This window comes from Mastigoproctus giganteus, chromosome 3 (genome assembly GCF_048544385.1).
Source record: "Mastigoproctus giganteus isolate SK-2022 chromosome 3, ASM4854438v1, whole genome shotgun sequence".
Lineage (NCBI taxonomy): Eukaryota > Metazoa > Arthropoda > Arachnida > Uropygi > Thelyphonidae > Mastigoproctus > Mastigoproctus giganteus.
The window spans coordinates 157,924,002-157,946,562 of record NC_143577.1 but is presented as its reverse complement, the minus strand read 5'-3'; the positions used below and the strand labels follow the sequence as shown (position 1 = coordinate 157,946,562).

Here is a 22,561-nt window from a genome sequence, read left to right as displayed (position 1 = left end):
TGTTCTTATGTTAAGGGAGATCAGAAGTCAGGATAATTCCTAATGGAGATAGGTGATCTTGTCTAAATAACCAAGTGTCAACGAAGATGAACATAGGAGGAGTACACCCATGTTTTGTGAGAAATAAGGACATTGCTGATTTTAGGATTGAGTTAACGAAGTTTTCTTTGCTCAGTAACTGTTAAATACGTTTATTGATTGCATTTTTGGCAATGTAATTAGTTATAACTCTGTTAACCTATATTGTTGTACTGGATTATGAGGAAAACATTTTAATTATTATTTTTTTTTATTTTCGTTGTTTAAAGTTAAAACAGTGCCAAGAAAGGCTTCTTGGAAAAAAAGATATCATCACACAGTTGTGGCCCGAAATATCTGGAGACATCTAACGTATATTATGTACTGTGAAGGGTTGTTCGTGAAGAAAAGATCAACAGTGCTTGGTGTATGGGTTGGTTATGTGGTATCCTAGTGGGTAAATGAACAAATGCTTTAAGATCATCTTTGGGAGTCCAGTGGTGCTAGCAGCTTGGTGGGCACAATTGTAACGCTTAAGGCAACTGGAGTTATTAACATTTAATATCACCAAGGAAACTCACTTCTTAATTAGAGTTAGATTATTCTAAACAAATGCGAGATTTAAGGGAGTCAAAAAGCTATGGATAATTTGTAGAGTTGGGAAAAAAATGATAAAGACAGCAAATAAATTTGTTAGCATGTGATTAAGAAATTTGGAGCTAAAGATGTCTTACAAGGAATATCAGAGTAGATAACAAAGTACTTTCGAACATTAAAAGGGAATCATAGAAAGGGAAATTAGGACAAAGGAGTTGGGTGGTGGTTGAGGCAATCAAGTGTTGATATTTCATTAGTGGAAGAGTGAAGGAGCGGTGTAGTTTAGAAGACTGTAGACAGAAATGGACCTGTGAGAACTGAATTTGGATTCCATAAATTTTGGAGGGTTTCAGTATAATATATAAATATATTTTTTTGATCTCATTTCACTAGTTTGTTCATGATTCTTTAAGGTAATTGAAGTAGATGTTGGGAAACGAGTTAAAAATACGAATATAGCGCCTCAAATAACGAAAAGTAACCAAATGTATTCAACGTACTTCGATGGCGGTATGCTCTTGTTAATTTGATTTTTTTTTTTTTTCTTACCTCTGTGTTTATTACTATCTTACATTCATCCTGCGTATGTGTAGGCCAAGTTTAGTAGAATATTCCTCTGACCTATGTGACCGTGTCGGAGTATAAATAGAACATTTATCGTTTTTATTTATATACATACACTACTGCAAGTTTGCATATCAGTACATTTCATTTTTACTCCAAGAAAAGTTTCTCTTATTATCGAGTAAGTTAGATTTCTATCTACACCACCCCCCTAAAAAAAAAAAAAAAAGAAAATAAATCGTCTTCCTGCTCTTACAGTGATTAAAAGAGCAGTGAACCACTTTTCAAACCAGCACCGATTTTGCAGACAGTAAAAGTATACTTTCTACTTCACTGGCTCGATGACCTCTGACCTTTCTCAACCTTGGCTGTAACCAAAACAGCGAACTTAACACAGCGAGGTCACCGCGGTGACCCCATAATCAACTCCACCATTATGTTCGTAGACTACATCGTCGACAATTTTTCTCATCGGCAGAGGACGAATGTTTAAAATTTTGCACTAAATATTGCGGCAGCGTAGCGCCTCGGGAGCGGCAGACGACGTGTTGACAAAAGATGCTGACAGGCGGAATTACCTTCGCCTCCTCTCGGCACTCAGCTGCCCTCCAGTGAACTCCCTCTCTGCTTAACGACTTGTAGCACGCCGTTTGAAATGCTGCACGAACACCTGAAACAATCCAAACTGTCTGTCTTGTCCTGTCCGTGGGACACGTTCCGACGGTATAACCCCACGGCAGCACTATAATTGCCCTTCTCGTCACTACTTCCTCTCGCGGATGGATACAACGTTCGTGGCACCCGCTTTCATCGAGTGCGGGAGTGGAATTTAACGTGGACCGAGTAGCGTGTCTGTGAAGTGGTTGTGTGTCGGCGGTGCCCTCGTCCGTACTCGCGCTGAAGAGTCGTCAACTACCATGCCAACCGTTGAGTAGCGACTGACGTTTAACTGGATTGTGCAGAACGATGGAACGACTCCGCTTTTTGCGAGTGGTGTTTACTTCTTTCTTGGGTGAGTAGAGCTTTCCGTTCACTTCAGGTAAACACGTGCATGGAGTGCAGCCGCAGAAAATGTCAGGATGCGTTTCTAGAGAAAGCTCCTTTCTGGGTTCTCTTTGTTAAAGCCGATGCTTGCGCGTGCTGCCGAGAGCGCAGCGAACTCGGTGATCTGCCTTCGCGAACACCGTTGGAAGCGTTATTTCGTTCTTGGTTTTTGTTTGTTCTCAGCTGATGTATTACTAAGATGCATCTGTAGGTTGTTGGTTGGTGCCATTGTCATCTTAAATCGCAATGATTGGCCACGATACCAGCGGGCAGTGGAAACTAAAACTCATCTTATGGAAGCACAAAGAACTGATAAACACTAAATATTCTCCTGGTTGAAATCATCTGCTGTTTTTTTTCTCCTATTTTCATGAATTTGGAAAAACAGGTTTATAATATTAGCGATCGATTCAGAAGTTTCGAAAATAATTTTACTATTATCGTGAAAGATTAAATCTGCCCCTCGTGGCCAGATTAACCGTCTAGGCTCATAAAGCTTTATAAATATAAAGTATCTTCTTAGTGTAGTATTTTTAGATACTCCTTACTGAATAATACTTGATCTATACGTGCAGAAAGTGCCGGCTTTAAACATAAGCCAAATAAGCAGTTTCCTTTTGCGAAGATTAAAAAATATAATTACGCTTTTAATTACAATTACAGAAAATATTTTGAGACCTCTTCGCGTGCTTTGGCTTGGGTTTCATTTCGTTTATAACCGGCCACAGCATTTAGATAAATAGCCCATTAGCGAAAGCCCCCGCAATCTCAGGTACTTCTGCCTCCCTCATACTGTCTCACATGAGACTGTTGATTATATTTGCTAAACTCCAAAATGAAAGCGTGTTTATATTTACAAAGATTATATTTCGACTGAATTCTGTGGTGAGTGATTTCTTATAATTTAAGTGTCATTCCAAGAAGATGCGCCAATAAAACCCAAAACAACCAATCATTGCAAGAAAACAGCATGGTCGACTTATTTGTAAGATGGTGTTGGACGTTCTTTTCCGATATCTTGGACGCGTGTAAGTTTTTCAGGGTGAAGGGAAGAAACCGATAATAATGCAGTGATAACCAAATATTGGTGTTCATGCGGGATTCGCTCTTTCAAAAAGCCTTGAAACTTCACTATTTTGATCTCCATCTATCGGTTATTGCTCCATCCTTTGTTTTATCTGTCTATCTATCTATTTTATGTACCTATGTTTTTATCCATACGATCTCTTTGAAAGATTACACGAGTGTTATTCAGATATAAAAATCTAAGGTATATTTCAAGACAAACACAAACGTGTGCGAACGCGCTTAGGATGACCATAAATGTTGATGACCTTTCCGCTGGACTTCCTTCGTTAAGGTCCATTGTACGTAAAGATCCAGGGCGCAGGAAACATTTGTTCTCACAAGCCTAGGAAAAAATATTCACACTAGAATTCTCAGCACACACAGCCAGCTTGGATTCATCCCTAACAGCAATGCTTAGCAAGCATATCCAGATAGAAACATGTGCACTCATTCAAATTTATAATAATTTTTTTGTTCCTCCAGGTTAAATCATCTGTGATTAATGAACCATAAAGCGCACGATTTTTCATAAATCAACCAATTAATTAATTAATAGAATTACTTTACTATTTAAAAAAGACATATAGTTCTTTTTCAAAAGGAAACTTTCAATTTAAGATCGTTTTTACTTAGGGAAAAATACAGAATTCTATGGCATTCTGAACCGGTGCCTCTGCTTCAGAACAAACTGAATTAACAGGTTATGATCGATAGTGAACTGAAATGGTCTGATTCGCCTAATTTGTGAATACCTTATATATTTGAAATTTAGGTGTAGAAACAAGTTATATTTTATTAATGTTTCCCTTTATTATAATTTACTATTTTGTCAACAAGGTAGCCAATACCTGTGAACCATATATTTCGCCATTAATTTGTCAGTTTGATGTACACTCTTTATCTAAGTGGATGTTTAGGAATTAAACCATTAATTGTTTAAATTGATATAAATAAATAACTACAAACTATTCTCAATAGTTTTTGGATGCTTAAAGAGATAAAGTTTTATAACTAATAAGCAGAGTATAATTTAAAACAGGTCCTACTGTCCATTGGGATAAAGAGATTGTTTTGTTTTTTTTTTGTATTTTTTTTTTATAATATTAGTTAAAGTTTTGTAAAGTGTTTTAGTTTAATTTTGCGGGAATTATTTATACGTTCATTTACTTCATTTTATTTTTATTTCATACAACCACCCGCAAATTCTCCAGCCTCCTGCCATTTGGGCCTAGGAAGATTTTTAAATTTCTCCATGAATATCTCTGGTCGTTTGTTTGTTTCTGCTAGAAATCCTGTCACGCCATAAAACAGAATTAATTAACCCAACTTCCCAAAAAGATGCTTCGAGCTATACAGAAATAGTTTCATGAGGTCTTCTAGCCTAATTAAAACGTTTAACAATTTTCTCAGTACATTTATCAATAGACTTTAGAGGGGCTTCTCAGGGAGATTCATCAGCGCGAATCATTCATTTGACATCCGGGCCGATCTGAATATTATTATTATTATTATTATTATTATTATTATTATTATTATTATTATTAGCCATATGGTACAAGGAAGCCTGAGGCTTATGCTGCACCAGCAAAAAAAAAAAAAAAAATTTCCGAATTACCCCAAGAGAAAGAGAGAGATAAGTAGAAAGGAATCACCAAGAAAAAGAAGAATGATGATATCCAGCTCAGGATCCTGTTATGACTATTGTAAACTCTATTTTTAGCTTTCTAACCTATGCTTGTTCATGATGATCATATATGCCATTAATAAATGTATATTAATCGTAATTATAATCTTGTTAGTGTATTCTAATCATCCAGAATTCCTAATAATTTAATTAAAACATAAATAACAAAATGCAGATTAACTTTGTAATTAATTCTGCGGTGTATTCAATAATGAAAATATTAAATACACTGTTACATTTTAAAGATAAAAATTAATGTAAAATTTAATGAGTTAAATAGGAGAAACTTCGTTGGGACTCACCTCTCAGTGCGTGTAATTTTATGCACTTGGAGGAATGAAATAAAAGATTATAATAAAAAACAAAGATATAAACTATGAATATTCATATAATGGCGACATCCCGAGGCAACCAATATCAGGCAGATTCAGGCTTGATATTGGACGGTTGATAATTAAACTGTGTGAAAATTAAAAATTTGTAAAGTTCTCTACGTGATCAACTTTTATGTTGTATGTTAAATTAATTATTACCAGAATACGTAACAACGCAAACCAAAAAAGCCACAAGAGTTGATAAATTACCTGGTCACTCCCCAAGTTATGAACACCAATACGCCATAAAGATAAACAGTACAATATAATTTTTTCACGAATTATCGATCTTCGAATATTCATTTATTCCTCCGTCCCCACCCCACCGCATTAAATAAAAATTGGTAAATATTGTTGATAGTTTAGCTTTTGTACTAAGAGTCCATCCTGCCTCTGTTGGAAGTTGTTCCAATCCTCAGCCAGATCTTTGAGTAATCATCGAGACTAGAATTATATGGTTCCTAAAATTTTACTGTCTAAGAATTCATTTAATGGTTCAAACAAATATTCATCAAAAGATACCGAGTCCGAAGTATAAGGTGAATATACTTCGGACTCGGTATCTTTCATTGCCACTGCGACACTCTGAAACCTGGTATTGTTTTTGTGGAAACACCAGACGTTGGACTGTTAGCCTGTAGGTTTTGTCAAAACATAGGTCAGAAGTCTTCTGTTTTGTTGGCTTTATGGTTCAGTAGCTTGAAAATAACACCTTTTTCATCCTCGGAATCATCATCATCAGCCATTTTCAATCCACTGCAGGATGAAGGCCTCTCCAGCAACTTTCCAGTTCCTTCTGTTTTGAGCACTAGCCATCCATTTACTACCCACAAATTCATGAATTTCATCTATCCATCTCAGCCTTTGTCTTCCAGGTTTTCTTCTAGCTCCTCTTGGATACCATTCTGTTGTTTTCTTAGTCCATCTGTCATCATATCTTCGAGCTATGTGTCCTGCCCAAGACCATTTATCATTAGTCATTAATTGGAACCTCACAAATCCATTGAATCACGTCTCTTTTCAATTAGCCCATCTTTACAATTTGTTTGACTTATGATTGCCAGCCTTCCTCCGTGTGGTCATATTTATTCCCAAATAAGAAAGTGTCCTCATCGCCATTCTCCTTCTTCCAGATTTAAATGATTTTAAAAAAAATGGCTGTTTCATTTGTATTTTTCATGACAATGTTGATAAAATAGTTCCATGTTTTTATGCGAAGTTTTGCCTCTTCGTGGGTAGTTAGTTCCGTGAGATTTTATTTAGATTAAGAAAAAAAAAAAAATGGAAATATTTCACAGGTTATAAAACTACTCATGTGAAAAATGTAAGTTGGTTTATTTATTGACCAATAAATGTAATGAATATTTATACTTAAGTTTATTGCTAAAATACCGTAAAAGTAAGAGCGAAGTAATAAAGATAATAATAAAATCTTAACTGAAAAATGAACCGTAAAGTTTTTTGAATTTATATTTCGACTTTTTGTAGCCTCCAAAAATTCTGTTTCGATCGTAGAATGACATTGAAATCTTTACAAGAGTAATTTCAAAAAAATAAATTTTCTGGTTATGCTCCGGGACGACCACGAAGGTCAGAGGAGCTCATAAGATAGAGAGAATACAATGACAGCACCGTATTTACCAATCACATGAGATTGAAAACACGGTCACTCATAGCGCGTGGAATTTTGTATCAAACACTTGACTCTTCGATTATTAATACGAGCTCGTATTGGAGCTTGGCCAAAATGAGCTTTTTTTTTTCTTTCTTTCGATGTTTTAACAAAAGTCCTTCACCCATCATCTGTGAATGTAATGGACCAAAATTGTGGCCTGTGATTAAGTTAAATAAAAGCCTTATAAAATTTCGAGACGCATCGAATGTGCATTGTATTAATTCTGGGAGGGGTGGCAGCCTATTTATATCTGCGTAATTTACCTCTAATAACAGTGCGCTACTTGAGGATCACAGTAAGAACTTGCTGTCTTGCTGTGATCCCTGTTATGCGTGTTGCTAGATTGTACGCTGCCACTAAATATGCACAACTTATACAATACTGTTATTGTGTATCGGTTGGTATAGTAGTATTAGTACTGATAGTGGCAAATGATGCAAGGAAACGAGTTTATCACCATGAAAAAAGAAAAAAAAATTACTCTGCCTCATATTTATGGCCCCTTGTGTGTTGTCTAAGTCTGACCAAACTAAAGGATGCCATCCGCATTTAGTTTAATCGAAATATTTAAAGCCTGGAACACTTCAATCAAGTCTCCTGGAAAGAACTCTTCAATCAAGTCTCCAGGTGCTGCTGGTTTATCGCAGTTCCTCTTACCTGCGACGAACTAGGCATTTGTAGAATGAAGTCTTTTTTGGTAACAGTAAGAAGCTTCCAGACTTGTATGCAGTACTCAAGATGTAACTTAATCGTTGCATTATACAACGTATCACCTTGTTTCTGCTGGCAGAATTCTGTATGTTGTCGACGGAACGATATACAAGAGCCACGAAGAGCCATAGAACTCCATGAGCTGTCCTAGCATCCTGTTTCCACTGCTCAGAGAACTTCATATCGGACTGTGTAATTATCTCTAGGTTCCTTTCGTTCTACACCATCTTGAGTGTGATACCACCTAATTGGTATGTTATTCTGAGATTATTGCTACCCATATGCAATACCTTGCATTTATTAAATCTCAATTGACAACCTTAGTCCCTGTGTTCAAATTTTCTAGGGTCTTTTTTCAGTAGTGCACCTTGATTCCTGTCATTGACCATCCTGCTTACCTTTGTAGAATCTGAAAACTTAGACAATAAACTATATCGTTAATCAATATTGAACACAGCAACCAGCCCAGCGCTAAATCCTGAGGATTCCATTAATAATATTAGTCCGCGAAGACCAGTGACCATTCATAAACACCTACTGTCTTCTGCTACTCGACCAGCCCTTTATCCATAGCCCTTAAGGTCACATTGCTCCAATTTGTACAGCCAAACTTTACTGAAATCTAAGTACTGTGTATGATGTGAAAAGTGCTATTATTTTATATTTCCTATAAAGCATTTTATGGGCAACTTCATTTCAAGATTAGAACGTAAATAGAACGCCGTAATTCAGAATACCCCCCCCCCTGTCTAGACCTAAAAGTTATGCATTCAAGCAATAAAACTTTGTCACCATCTCTAGTCTCGCCTCTGTACTGTACTCTACAAAACTCTTCCAGCTGTGTGTACATGTTTAACAGTGATGGACGATAGACACATCCGGGGATTTCTTTCGCCGTGCTACTCGGTAGTCCCGTGAAGTAAGCGTTCTTTGGAAGATTCGTTGCTTGGGGAAAGACGAGAAGAAAATCTTATTCCTCTCTCTTCACGTGCGGAAAGGAAAAAAGGTTCCCCGTCGTGCCTCTGCCTCTAGCTATAGATGCAGATGGAACTTCCAGGATTACAGGAGGCAGCAGCTGCAAACGACAAGACAGCTGGGGAAGCGTCAGAGGATGCTACTTTCAAAGAAGGCGTTCGTAATTTAACTTATTTAAGGTCGCGGGTTCCGCCTTGAAAGACGCTGTATGCTTAGCAGGAAGAAGGCGAAAGGAAGTGCGTGAGATTATACTTCAGTACTCATACCAGGATAAACGCTCATTGTACTGTCAGAAAGGCTCTTTAATTGCTAATTTAGTCAAAGGTAGCCGATGAAGAACGGGCGGGTGATGTGAGAAGTGGTGGGGGAATAAACTTCGAACAGGGCAATCCAGAAAGACCATCTGAATGTACGAGATGTTTACTGCGTCTATTGGACTGACCTCGCTTCAAGTATTGAAAACCAAGGTGACTATGAAGTTCAGAAGAAACCATTTTTGATCAATCGCAAACAAAAACAAATGAGTAATAAAAAATAAATACTTTTTATATTAAAGGGAATTTTATATTTTTAATTATATATAAGAAGACGATCAAAAAATATTTTTATTCAGCCAGAAGTAGAAGTAGTTGTGATAGAAAGATGATTTCTTTTTTGTTTGATACTTTGAAATCTCTGTAACAAAAAAACACAAATTTTGGTTTCGATCTGACAATTCATTTTTTTCTTTGCTGCGCTGAATGAAGTGAATTGTGAGAATAGTAAAGTGGAATACAGATCAGTGATTCGGTTCTTCTTTCCACAAGGGAGAAAACCACCCAAAACAATCCAGGAAGAAATGGTTGCTGTTTATGGAGAAAGCTGCCCAGGTTCGTTACAGTGTTGTTGCACATTGGTGTAAACAATTCGAATGTGGAGAAACCTTGGTGTATGATGATGAAATCTCATGACGCCCCAGCAACTGCTGTAACAGAAGAGAGTGCTGCAAAAATTGAAGCATTAATCTTGGAAGATCGCCCTATTAGCGCCAAAGAACTAGCAGCAGAGCTCCAAATTAGTGTAGGGTCTGTGGAGAGCATCACCCACCACCAGTTGCATATGAGTACAGTGTTTCCTAGATAGGTTCCCAGACTTCTGACCTCTTGCCAGAAGAAGGAAAGGATGCAGTGTGCACATGAAATGTCGATGTGCCAGGAAAAGCAAGGCTTTTTCACTGCTAGTCACCATGAATGAAACTTGGATCCTCACTTCTTCTTCAGGTTCCGTGTTCAATTTGAACGTTGGAGTCCAACATTTTCCAACGAACTCTATCCCTTGCTTTGTGAAATAGTTCTTTTGTCGAAAGGCTCCCTGTCCATTCTTTGATGTTATTAAACCACTTTTTTTTGTCTTCCTTTTACTCTTTTGCGCTCAATCTTCCCTTGCAGGATTAATCTCTGCAGGTCATATTGAGGGCCCCTTATAATATGCCCAAGGTAGGCAATTTTCCTCCTTCCATTTGTAATTAGTAGTGTTCTTGTGATCCTTGCCCTCTTAAAGAGCCGCTCATTAGTGACCCGATCTGTCCATGGAATTGGAATTTTGAGCATTCTTCTGAGCGTCCACATCTCTGAAAGCTTCCAGTTTCCTGATTTTCGCATGACCCAGGTCTCGCATCCACATAGGAGAGTGCTTCATATGTAGCATTCGATATCTTTTCTGAAAATCCAGTTTAATGTTGCAGAGGAATTTCTTAAGATTCTTAAATACCTCTTTGGTCATATCGATTCTGCTTCTAATTTCCGTGCCTTTGTCATTATTATTTGTGAAGATCTTCCCTAGATATTTAAAGCTATTCACTTGTTCGATGGGGGGGGAGGAGTTGCGGCAGCATATTTTGATTCTAGGCGAGGTGTTTTTGCTTTGGTGATCCTCACTATGATTCCGAAACTAAACAAATGTCAAAACAATGGAAACATGCAGAATCACCACTCCCCAAAAAGGCAAAGGTGAAACCAAGTTATAGTAAGGTGATGCTGTCAGTTTTTTTTTTTTTTTCTTTTGGATCAACAGAGTGTAATACTAACAGACTACCTTCAAAAGGGCTGTACTGTGACGGCGAAGTATTATTCCAATTTCCTTATAAAACTACGTGCTGCTATAAAAGAAGATGGAGAAAGCTATCAAAAGGTTTGCACCTGCTCCACAATAAGGCCCCCTGAACGTTAGTCGCATGCTGTAGTGAGGTGTGCCCACGAATACGAGTTTGAAATATTACAGCATCCTGCTTATCCCCCGACCTTGCACCCTCGGATTCCTTCCCTTTTCCTGCCCTGAAGTCCATTCTTAGTGGAAAACACTTTGCTGCTCGTGATGAGGTGGTTTCTAATAGAGTTGTGGTTTGAAGAACAGTCAGAGGACCTCTTCAAAACTGGGCTGCGGAAGTGTATTATGTGGTGGCAAAAATGGGTCATTTTTGTCTGGTGACTATGGAGAAAAAGTGTAATACAGTACGTGGTGTTTGTTTCAACCTTCTATCACTACTACTTCTGGGTGAATACAAATCTTTTTGGGCCGCCCCCCCCCTTGTATATTTCTATATACGGTTTACATAACCGTATATAGAAATTTCCTTCAGCTCTTTCTTTGTTTATTTTGTATGCTTAAAACATAATCCCCAAGTGAATTTCGAAACGTCTTTATGAAATAGAAAATTAAATAATGAACTAAATGGGTTTGAGAAATTTAGTTTCATTATATTATGGAGATCAATAAAACTAATTATTATGTTAATTTAAAGTGGAGTATAATGCCTTTCATATAATTTATGTATTTGTTAATTTTATCAAAATTCTCATGGAAAGAATTTTACTACTAGAAAATTTGTAGGAGATAATGGAATCATAAAATGCTAATGAATGAAAAATATACGTATAAGAAGATAGATCTTTAATTGAAGAAGCCTTTTGCAATCTAAGGAGGAAAATATAGCAGACTAACGGAATTTCTAAGTAACAGGATGGAATGGGTTGGTATTAAAATTTCATGAAACTGGTGAAGAAATGATCCTTTATTAAAACTGGGGGGAAAAATAAATTAAGGGTTGGGGTGTTTTGTTTTTTTTTGCCTTAAACTTTTTAACTTATGCTGCCACATGACTGCAGCAGATTGTCATCGTTTGTCACGCCGTGGTTATTGCTGTTTGAAACAGTTTCCAGTTTGGATCCTTATAGTAGAGATATTTCAGATCACGTGGAACAAATGATTACAAAGATTTTTCAGTCATATTTAAAACATTGACTTGGAATTTGAGATTCGAAAATATTTTATGGCTAAGACATTGGAGGTTTTCCTCAGAGAATTACAAAAGAAACAATGTGCGTATTATACTTCTCCGGGACAAAAAAGTAATTAAAGTGTAATCCTCTTTTAGATTCTCTTAAGGAAATGATGGTCACGTATGCTGTTAGAACATTTATTGAAGAGTTCCCTTCCCCCAGGGCCCCGAGTGCCAAGCGATATTAGTGACCACAGCGCCTTTCCAGAGTGATTATCTAGTACGCTTAATTGTAAATACGTTTCTCCTGAGTTTCGAAAGTCCGATAACTCCTGAAGATTATAATTAAATAGATATATTCAAATACTATAACCTAGAAAGGAAAGCCACCTTTCTTTAATCCCTCTTTTTATTTTTAGTTATTACTAACCCTTTTCTTCGCTTGGGTCACTAGGCGGCACCGCTCTTGCCTCCACGTGGCGGGGCTGGTAACCTGGGAGAAAAAGACAATCTCCCGGGGCCAAAAAGAGCATACCATGAGTAAATCAAACTCAGACTTATCTGGGCTGCCAGACGCAACCCAGATATCAAAAAAGAAAGACAGTTCCACAGCAGGAACGGCAAAGCGCCAAAAAACTGAGCCAGAGACATATCCAATTCCAACCTACCTAATCATCCATTCAACTGGTGAGAATGCAGTTGGCAAACTCTCTCCCTTTAGAATTCAAAAGGAATTGGAAAGTAAAGCAGGATCTCCGAAATCCGTAAAAAGACTCAGATCAGGAGATATTCTCATTGAGACATCTAATACCAAACATTCTGAGCGACTTCTGAAAACAAATTACTTTGCAGGTCTCCCAGTAACTGTAACACCCCACAGATCACTAAACACCTCTAAAGGAGTGATCTCAAACTGGGACTTACTAGATGTAACTGAAGAAGAAATGCTAGAAGAACTGAAAGAACAAGGAGTTATTCATGTCAAGAGAATCTCCACGAGAAAAGATGGTAATCTGATCCCTACCCGCAACCTGATCTTGACCTTTAACACACCGAATCGTCCATCATCCATTAAGGCCGGATATCTGGTATGTAATGTGAGACCATACGTCCCAAACCCGCTACGGTGTTTCCGATGCCAGAAGTATGGACATTCCCAAACAGCTTGCCGGGGAACCCCTACTTGCGCAAAGTGTGGTTCAATCGAACACGATTGCGAAAACTGTAATGCTCCTCAATCAGTATGTCCAAATTGCAAAAAGGATCATCCCGCTTATGCCAGAATATGCGAGCGCTGGAAAAGTGAGAAACTTATCCAAAAATATAAAACTGAGCATAATGTTTCTTACCAAGAAGCAAAAAGAATCATCTCACCACCAATTCATTCAGACAGACCTACGTATGCCCAAGCCACCAAAAAATTCCAATCAACCGGATCGCAAACTGAAATAACAGTATCTCCAAAGCAGTCTTTCTCAAATTACGTAAAATCTTTGTACAGTGCAACTCAAACCCAAGCAGTCAATACACCAATTACCATACCACAAGAAAACATACACACTCCGGACGAAGGATTTAAAGAAAAACATATCCTAACTTCTAGTCACCAACAACAAATGGACACTAAAGAAAAATCAGCAGATGACCCTGTTCTTCAAATCTTTGTTGAAGAAGATATGGACACCGAAAGGCCTTCCTTCCCAAAAAAAGATAAAAACAAAAGTGAAAAACAGAAAACATCAACAACCCGAAAACGCTCAGAAAGTCTAATAAGAGATAAACAATGAACAGAATAATACAATGGAACTGTCGTGGATTCCGCGCCAATATCGATGACCTATACGATCTTTCCTGTAAATACTCACCAATATGTATCTGCCTTCAAGAAACTTATTTAAAACCCCAAAATACACCAAAACTGTCTCATTATAACATTATTAGAAAAGACAGAACCAATCAGAATATCGCACATGGTGGCGTAGCTATTTTAACAAACCCACATATTCCTACCAAACAGGTCTCACTGAACACTCCCCTCGAGGCAATAGCAGTCCGTATAGCTGCTGACATCCATATGACAATCTGCTCCTTATACATTCCACCAAGCTATACCTTCCAGCAAAATGATCTCAACAATCTTATAGCTCAACTCTCAACACCTTTCCTCATTCTGGGAGACTTAAATGGTCATCACACTCTTTGGGGTAACAACAGCATCGACCAAAGAGGAAAACTAATTGAACAGTGTCTTGACAATAACAACCTCCTTCTTCTAAATGACGGTTCACCTACATACGTTCACCTTCCTTCAGGAACAAGCACTGCAATAGATTTGTCTATCTGTTCTGCAACCTTATATCCTATTCTAAAGTGGACGGTAAACAACGATCCGCTACATAGCGATCATTTCCCCATAATAATTGAATTACTTAATAAGCCCCCTCATCATCCTATTAAAATTCCGCACTGGCTTACTGATAAAGCAGATTGGCAGTCCTATAAAAAATTAACCAAGCTTGATCCCGAAATAATCCAAAATTCCACAACTGACGAAGCAGTTGGCTATGTCACCAAAATGATATTACATGCAGCAGAACAAACCGTACCGAAATCCTCATCAAAATTACCGATTCATCCAAAAACCTGGTGGAGCGATGAATGCCTTGTGGCTAAAAAAATGCAAAGTAAAGCTTGGAATTCTTTTCGCCGGAGTCCAACTACAACCAATCTCATTCAATATAAGCGTGCTAGAGCAAAAGCGAGATATGTTAGACGCTGCAATAAAAAGGCTGCTTGGATCCGCTTCACTTCGACTATTAATCAAGCAATGCCTACACATAAAATTTGGAAAGCAATCAGAAAAATGAGTGGCAAATATAAACCGATACCCCTACCCATCATGGAATGGAGAGGGCAGAATGTAAATGATCCTGCTGGAATTGCCAATATACTAGGTGAAACCTTTGCAAAAACATCAGCAATAGAAAGTTATACACCGACCTTCAGAAGATTAAAAACAAGTTTAGAAAAACATAAGTTAAACTTCTCTTCAAAAGGAGATGAACAATATAATTTACCTTTTACCATTCACGAATTACATAGAGCTTTGTCAACATCTAGACGCAGTGCTGTAGGACCAGATAACATTCACTATTCCATGATTCAGGAACTAAGTACCGAATCATTACAGTTACTTCTTCATCTATTCAACAGACTCTTCCTGGAAGATAAATTTCCTAATCAATGGCATCACGCTACGGTCCTTGCCTTCCCTAAACCAGGTAAAGACCCTACAAATCCCACTCATTATAGACCAATCGCCTTGACCAGTTGCATTTGCAAAATTCTCGAAAAGATGGTGAACCATCGACTGATCTGGTACTTTGAAAATCTCAATCTGCTACATTCTGCACAATACGGTGTCCGACAAAACAGATCTACACTAGATATACTAGTCAGACTAGAGAATTCCATCCGTAATGCATTCCTCAGATCGGAACACCATGTGTTAGTCTGCTTTGACATCAGTAAGGCCTATGATTCCACGTGGAAGTATGGAATACTCCGTGAATTACATCGTCATGGACTTCGGGGTCACCTCCCGATTTTCATACAGAATTTCCTATGCAAGCGTACATTCCAGGTTCGATTCAAAACCTCACTGTCCCAAGTATTTTCCCAAGAAGAAGGAGTTCCTCAAGGCTCTGTACTCAGTGCTTCACTTTTTATAATTGCAATAAACTCCATTGCCGGACAAATTCCAGACACTGTTGATAAAGCGCTGTTTGTAGACGATCTTAGTATTTGGTGTCATGCTAAAAATATGAATACTATTGAGAGACAGTTGCAAGTGGCAATAAATAAGATCAGTTCATGGGCTCAGACTAATGGATTTCAACTTTGTCCAGAAAAAACGTTTTGCATCCATTTTTGCCGCCAACGCAAACTCCATCCCAATCCGGAGCTACAACTGAATCGCCAACAAATAACAGTTCATCCCAGCATACGTTTCTTAGGAATCACTTTAGACCATAAACTCACTTTCGTTGAGCACATCAAAAGACTAAGAACATCATGTCAACAAAAACTAAATATCATCCGGGTTCTCTCTGCAACCAAATGGGGAGCTGATCGCCTTACTTTATTACGGTTATATAGAGCATTAATAAGATCGAAACTTGACTACGGAGCACCAGTCTATAGTTCAGCAAGACCTAGTGCCCTTCGCTGGCTTGACCCTATCCATCATAGTGGAATACGCGTTGCTTTAGGGGCATATCGCACGTCACCAATACATAGCTTATATGCTGAAGCACACGAACCACCTCTCTCAATCAGGCGACAACAACTGATACTACGTTATGCCTATAAAATTAGATCTATGCCAGAACACCCGAACTGGCCTATACTTTTCACATCACAGCACAGTAGGTTATACCAAAACCGCCCTAATGCTAATCGTCCTTTGGGTATGAGAATAGAACACCTCTTAGAAGAACTAAATCTAACCTTAGACAATGTGGCACATAGCCTCCCATCCTCTCTTGCTCCTTGGAATATCATTCCACCCTCATGTGACTTACATCTGCATGAATGGAATAAATCTACTTTGCATAGAGAAAACTTCTCGCAACTATACCATGCAGTAGTAGACCAGTTTCCCAGCTTTTCCATAGTACATACGGATGGATCAAAGAATGATGTCCACGTTGGAATCGCCGCAGTTTTTCCAAACATCACATTAGCTTATCAGTTATCACCTGAGTTCGGTATATTTTCCGCCGAACTAATAGCAATTCAGGTTGCACTGAACCATATCGAGTCCTCTGATATTAACAACAGTATAATTTTCACAGATTCTTTAAGTGCACTCCAAGCACTAAAAAACACCATGAACATCACCCACCCAGTCGTGAAAAGAATAGTCAGCTCTTTACATAGCTTATCAGAACTTGGAAAAAACATACATTTCTGCTGGGTCCCAGGACATATTGGAATTCCTGGAAACGAACTAGCGGACAATGCTGCCAAATCAGCTCACCTACCACCCGAGAAAAAATGGAAAGTGCCTCATCAAGACTATCGACCAATAATCCAGGAAAAATGCATGTGCCAATGGCAGTTATCATGGGAAAATCAACCTAATAATAAACTTCGAAGTATCAAGCCAAACCTCGAGCGATGGCCTTCCAGCTTTAATTCAATCCGACATCAAGAGGTAATATTGGCTCGACTGCGAATAGGGCACACAAATATCACTCATGGTTATCTTTTAAGAGGAGAAATACCCCCTCAATGTCATCACTGTAATACACTGCTCTCAGTGAAACACATTCTGGTCGAATGCACAAAATATACAAGAGAACGCCAGATTCTTTGCACTTCAGCCACGACAAAAGATCTTACACTTACCTCACTTTTAAACAATGAAACAAATGTCTCAAGCATATATAACTTTCTGAAGATGATTAAAGTATATCACCTCCTTTAGTTAGGGAAAAAAATTATTTTCTGATTTCTTTTTCCATTTTCTGTAAGTGAAAAGAAATAGCATGCATAATTATCATATGTATGGCGCACTATGGTCATAGTTGCCGATGCGCCCAATAAATCCCGAAACAAACAAACAAACAAACAAACAAACCTTCCCCCAGATAGCCTGTTAAATCCAGAATTATAATCCTAGAGTGATATTGCAAACGGAGGATATTAATGCCAAGAAAAAAAAATCTCCATCAGTCGCTACCATTTCCTTTTTTACAGTTGCCCTAATCCCATAAATGTGGTCGTCAAATGAGATCGATTACAGTCAGATGAGATCGCCTAACAAATGCAGTAAAATTTCATTGCCGAGAAGAAAGTAGGGTGGAGAGACTTCACAAACCAACGACAACTTAAAGCAATACAAACAGGGCGTAATTATGATTGATCGCGAGGTGAATAACCCAGAGGATGGGCCAACAGCCGCAGTTACCGCTCTGAGATTGGTATCCTTCGAGATGGATCGCTTATCCTAAACTTCGCTTATATATTATTTAGTTGGAGCAGTACATTCAGTTGGCCCAATAAGTGCCTGTTTAATCCTCGGGGTGGGGGGTCATCACCCGCCTCGTTGGCCTTTGATATAACCAACCCAGTTCGAGTTTGGAATTTCGGGTGTAAGTATGTTAATTGAAAACGCTTCTTGCGTTGCACTTTGGCTTGAGCAAGGCGAATTGTTGTTCATTTATTAATGGGTGGTAAAGGGTAGATGTCATCTGGAAACACCTAAGGTCGCAGTACTGAGTAAAAGCTACGCTAGCAGGGGATTCATATTCTGATAGCTGTCTTCATTTCAGATGTTTATTTTCGAAAATGAGATGCTTGCTAAAATCTGTAGATGTAAGAGCTTGAAGTTATTATCTTTAGAGTAAATAAAACGTGTAGAATTAATCAAATCAGAAAAAAAGTACACTATTTAGTCCCTCCACAGATGACTTTTGTAGGCCAAAATAAATCAATACAGAAAATTGTTTTGAATGGCGTTTGCCGTTCTGTTGGTGTATTCAATTAATTTCGATGATATTTGCTATATGATTTTTAAATTCTTTGATCCAGATATAACTTGGGAACTTATCTGGGATAATCATTTTTTATTTACCTTTGGTGTCTTTTTATTTTATTTGCTATGTTTATTAATTATCTTTAAAATGATTTGTAAAAATATGATTTTTTGAGTTATTTATTTGAACTGAGCTTGTAAATGCAAAACGATACGTTGGATTCGTGAAAATACACAACACATGATTTTATGTACGATTATTTCAATTTTACAGTTGTAGCTTTCCAGTACAGTTGTATTTAAGCCACAGTTTTTGTCTGTATTGGTTTTAATTTAAAAAAAACAAAAAACATTAGTAATTAATTGATAAGGAGATAACTATATTTAGTTTTCACTTCTATTAATCGCAGAAAAATAAAAGAATAATGATTTAATTTAAGAAAAGAAATCGAGCACGCCTGAAATGTAACTCGCTGCATATATTAACTAACATTTTTTATATTTTAATGCGGCAAACTGTAAAGTCTTGCCCTTAGCTAATAGCAACCCAAAATAACATACACTTGGTGGGGTTTATTAAAAACAGTGGAGGAAGAAAGGGATGTGGGAATCGCGAAACGAGCGAGCATGAAGTTCTTTGAGCAATGTAAATAGGTAGGCAGAGAGAATCCATGGTGTCCTATCGATGATTTTTAACATTTTCTTGTAGATATAGGGAGATCATAATTCTACTGTGTAAGGCAATTGTAAGACTGCACTTGGAATACTGTGTTCAGATACGGAGACTGCACCTAAAAATGATATTGAGCTTCTCAAAAGGATCCAAAGACCGATAATTGCCGATCTCATGGGGCAAACCGCCTGGTAGGATTAACAAAAGGGAGCCCGCATGAGGAAAGACTTTGAATATTTAGGGTACGGAGATGGTTAATTAGGCATCTTGTGGAGGTATTTGAGGTCTATAAGACTCTGAGAGGGGACAGTAAAATGAATGAAGAGTGAAATTTTCACCGTTAAGATGATTTTAGAATCGAACCATTAATTTAAATTATGGGGAAAGAGGTTTAGACCCGATTAAACCACTGGATAAAAGGAAGTTTTCTTTTATCCAGTGAATTGTTAATTATTGGAATAAGATACTTCTTTTGGGTAGTTGAAGTTGGCCTGGGGAAATTGAAAAGTCAGCTGGATAGATACCTACTTGGGGAGAAAAACCCATAGGTCAGCGTTTACCAAACTGGTGTCCGTTCCAGAGGATCCAGATCTATAAATGTTAATAGTAATTACATTTAAGTCCAGGCGCCTCCGTAGCCAGGTGGGAAGGAGCAGCAGTGCATAGTACACGCTTCTTGATTAGACCGGGGTTCGAGCCCGTCACCACCAAATATGGAGGATGCGGAAAGGTCAGGGAATGACCACCGTATATCCCGGAGCAATATGGCCTTAGTTGCTAATGCTCCTAAAAACCAAAACAACAACAACAAACATTTAAGTCCATCCAAACGCTATTGAATTAATAGTTTTTTTTCGTGATCAATGAAATGCCATGTCTCTAACATCCAAGTACTACGACAAAACAAGTTGGATATTTGAATTGGTAGAACAGATACCCATCGCTTAAAAAAAAAAAAAAAAACATGATCTTTTACACTATTCCGCTGTCTTTTTTTTTTTTTTTTAATCTTCTGGGTGTTGGGGTGGTGTATGATACTCCGCAACCGAGTGGTCAAGAGCGGGAGTGAAGTAGCACACGCTCTTTGAGTAGACCGGGGTTCAAGCCCCTGACTACTAAATACGGTCGATTCGCCAACCCACACTGGACCAGCGAGGCAGATTATGGTCCATTTCCCTCAGCACGAATTGTTGAGGAGGCTTCCATCCTGCAGTGGGTGGATAAGGGCTGCAGTTTTATGGTACAAAAAAAAAAAAAAATGAATTCCTTTGGATAAACACATTGATCAGAAGAAAAACAAAAGCAACCACAATGAAAATTTTGTGCGGACAGTGAGGAAACCCGCGGCCTGCTGTTTAGTGCAGAAAGAAGACTCGGTGACATCCCTGAAGATTAACGCAGTGTCTCAGAGAAATGCGATTCAGCATAAAGCGGAGGAAGTGCATACTGTTACTTAACTTTCCTTTATATAAAGTATACTACTTTCTGTTTGCCAGTGCAGGAAACCATCGAGAGTGAGCAGCTCATTCTGGCGGAAAACCCATAAAATAAGCATCGATGCGAATAATCGCACAATTCACGAGTCGACGACGAGATGGCGTCGCCTCGTGAATAGCGAGAGAAAACTAATCAATTAAATGAATGCACTCTTTTTAGTTCATTCTCCCGCGTTCGCAGTATAAGTGTAGGTGGCGCCAGAAGCAACCTCCAGATATACCTGAGAGAGAGAGAGAGAGAGAGAGAGAGAGACGTGGCTGATGGCGCATGAGTTCTGTTCTGATGACTGATTTAGTCACAAGTGATAAGATGTTTAGTCTCAGCAGTAAAACAACTCATAGCAACCAGCGTGTAGCAGTGCTCAGCTGTAATCCATAAAACAACACTTATCTCAGTCGCCTCCGAATACTTTCAAACAGAGTGCCATTATGTGAATCGGAGGGCCAGCTTTGCAGCCATAAAGCGGTACCACACAAATGCTGTCTTTGTGCGCTAATTTGGGAGCATTTCTCAAAATTATATGCATCTAATTACTCACAAAGGATAAATGAATAAACAGGTACCGTGTAATTATGAAATATATGTTTAAAAGAAAAAAAAAAACACTTTATCCTACGTTATTAATTTATTTACTCTGGTCTAGATATACTCCACGAGAAAAATTAATCCCTGGGCAGCTGACGCTAGAGGCGGGGGCGGTCTTAATAACTTTTAGATACGTAAGATACATTTAAGCATGCGCTGTTACACTCTGTAATTCACGATAGTCGAATTAAACTACCCATTCTCGCTGATGATGTTCTATAAAGGTCGGAGTAACAAAATATATAAGGAATAATCACTGCAAAAGAAGCAAGTTCTCTGCTTTTTAAGGAAAAAAGTCACTTTTTTTCTTAAACTGAATTTTTCCATTTCCAGCAATTTATAAAATTGAAAAGTAAATAACTAATTACCTTTTACACCAGTCAGTTAATTGCTAATTAATTGTGATAATATATGAAAGGAATTGTGTTCACTTCACCACCACCATCATCATAGATTGCCGTCCCATCTGGGGTTAACGTCCATGGACAGCAACAAATGCTGTCCAAAGTTTTGCCTGTCCATTCCTTCAAATTATCCAGCCATGAAATTCTTCTTCTTCTTCCTCTCATCATTAATTCTTCCAGTCAGAATGATTTGTGGCACCGCATATTCTTCTTGATGTCTCATAATGGGACAAAAAAAAAGAAGTTTTTCGTTTCTTGATTAGACACAGCAATATCCTTTCTCTGCTCACTGATCTCAATTTTGTAACTTTAGCTGTCCATGGAATGCGTGATATTCTTCTATACATATACATCTCGAATGCTTCCATTTTCTTAATCGTTGCCTTTTTTAATGTCCAAGTCTCGGGACCATAGAGAGTAATGTGGACCAGATGTAGCACTCCATTACTCTTAGTCGAAGATTTAGACCCAACTGCAGATTACATAAAACACCTTTTATTTTGCAAAAGGCCGATCTTCCTATTTAAACTCTTCTTTTAATTTCAGTTGAATCATCTCCTTTGTCATTAATTTCTCTTCCTAAATAGACATAACTGTTAACTTCTTCAATCAGTCTCCCATTGATAATAAGTGTGAGATTTGTATAATTCTTGGGGCACTACCATCTATTCAGTCTTACTGGGATTTATCCGAAAACCCATCTTATTACTTTTTGCATTAACTATTTCCATGAGTGTTTGAAGATTAGAATCACTTCCTACAATGATAACTGTATCATCATTGATGGCTACTCCATTTAAAACAATTCCATCTGCTCTATCTTCCAATGTCTCCTTCATATTTTTTTCAGAATAGAGATTGAACAGTAATGGAGATAGAATGCACCCCTGTCGAA

The 22,561-nt window shown here is 37.9% G+C and overlaps 1 protein-coding gene across 2 annotated transcripts in view; it reads left to right on the top strand.

Annotated features, from left to right (window-relative positions):
- Positions 1–2,058: 2,058 nt before the first annotated feature.
- LOC150088352 (inactive tyrosine-protein kinase 7-like) overlaps positions 2,059–22,561 on the top strand; it is a 376,615-nt gene continuing 356,112 nt past the window's right edge. The window contains exon 1 of one of the 2 annotated variants that reach the window (XM_090369462.1): positions 2,059–2,191. In XM_090369462.1, the coding sequence (XP_090225588.1) occupies positions 2,146–2,191 (46 nt within the window). In that variant the 5' untranslated portion in view covers positions 2,059–2,145. Of the gene's footprint in view, positions 2,192–21,112; positions 21,237–22,561 lie in introns of those variants that run through there. The other variant, XM_090369464.1, reaches the window with a different exon arrangement.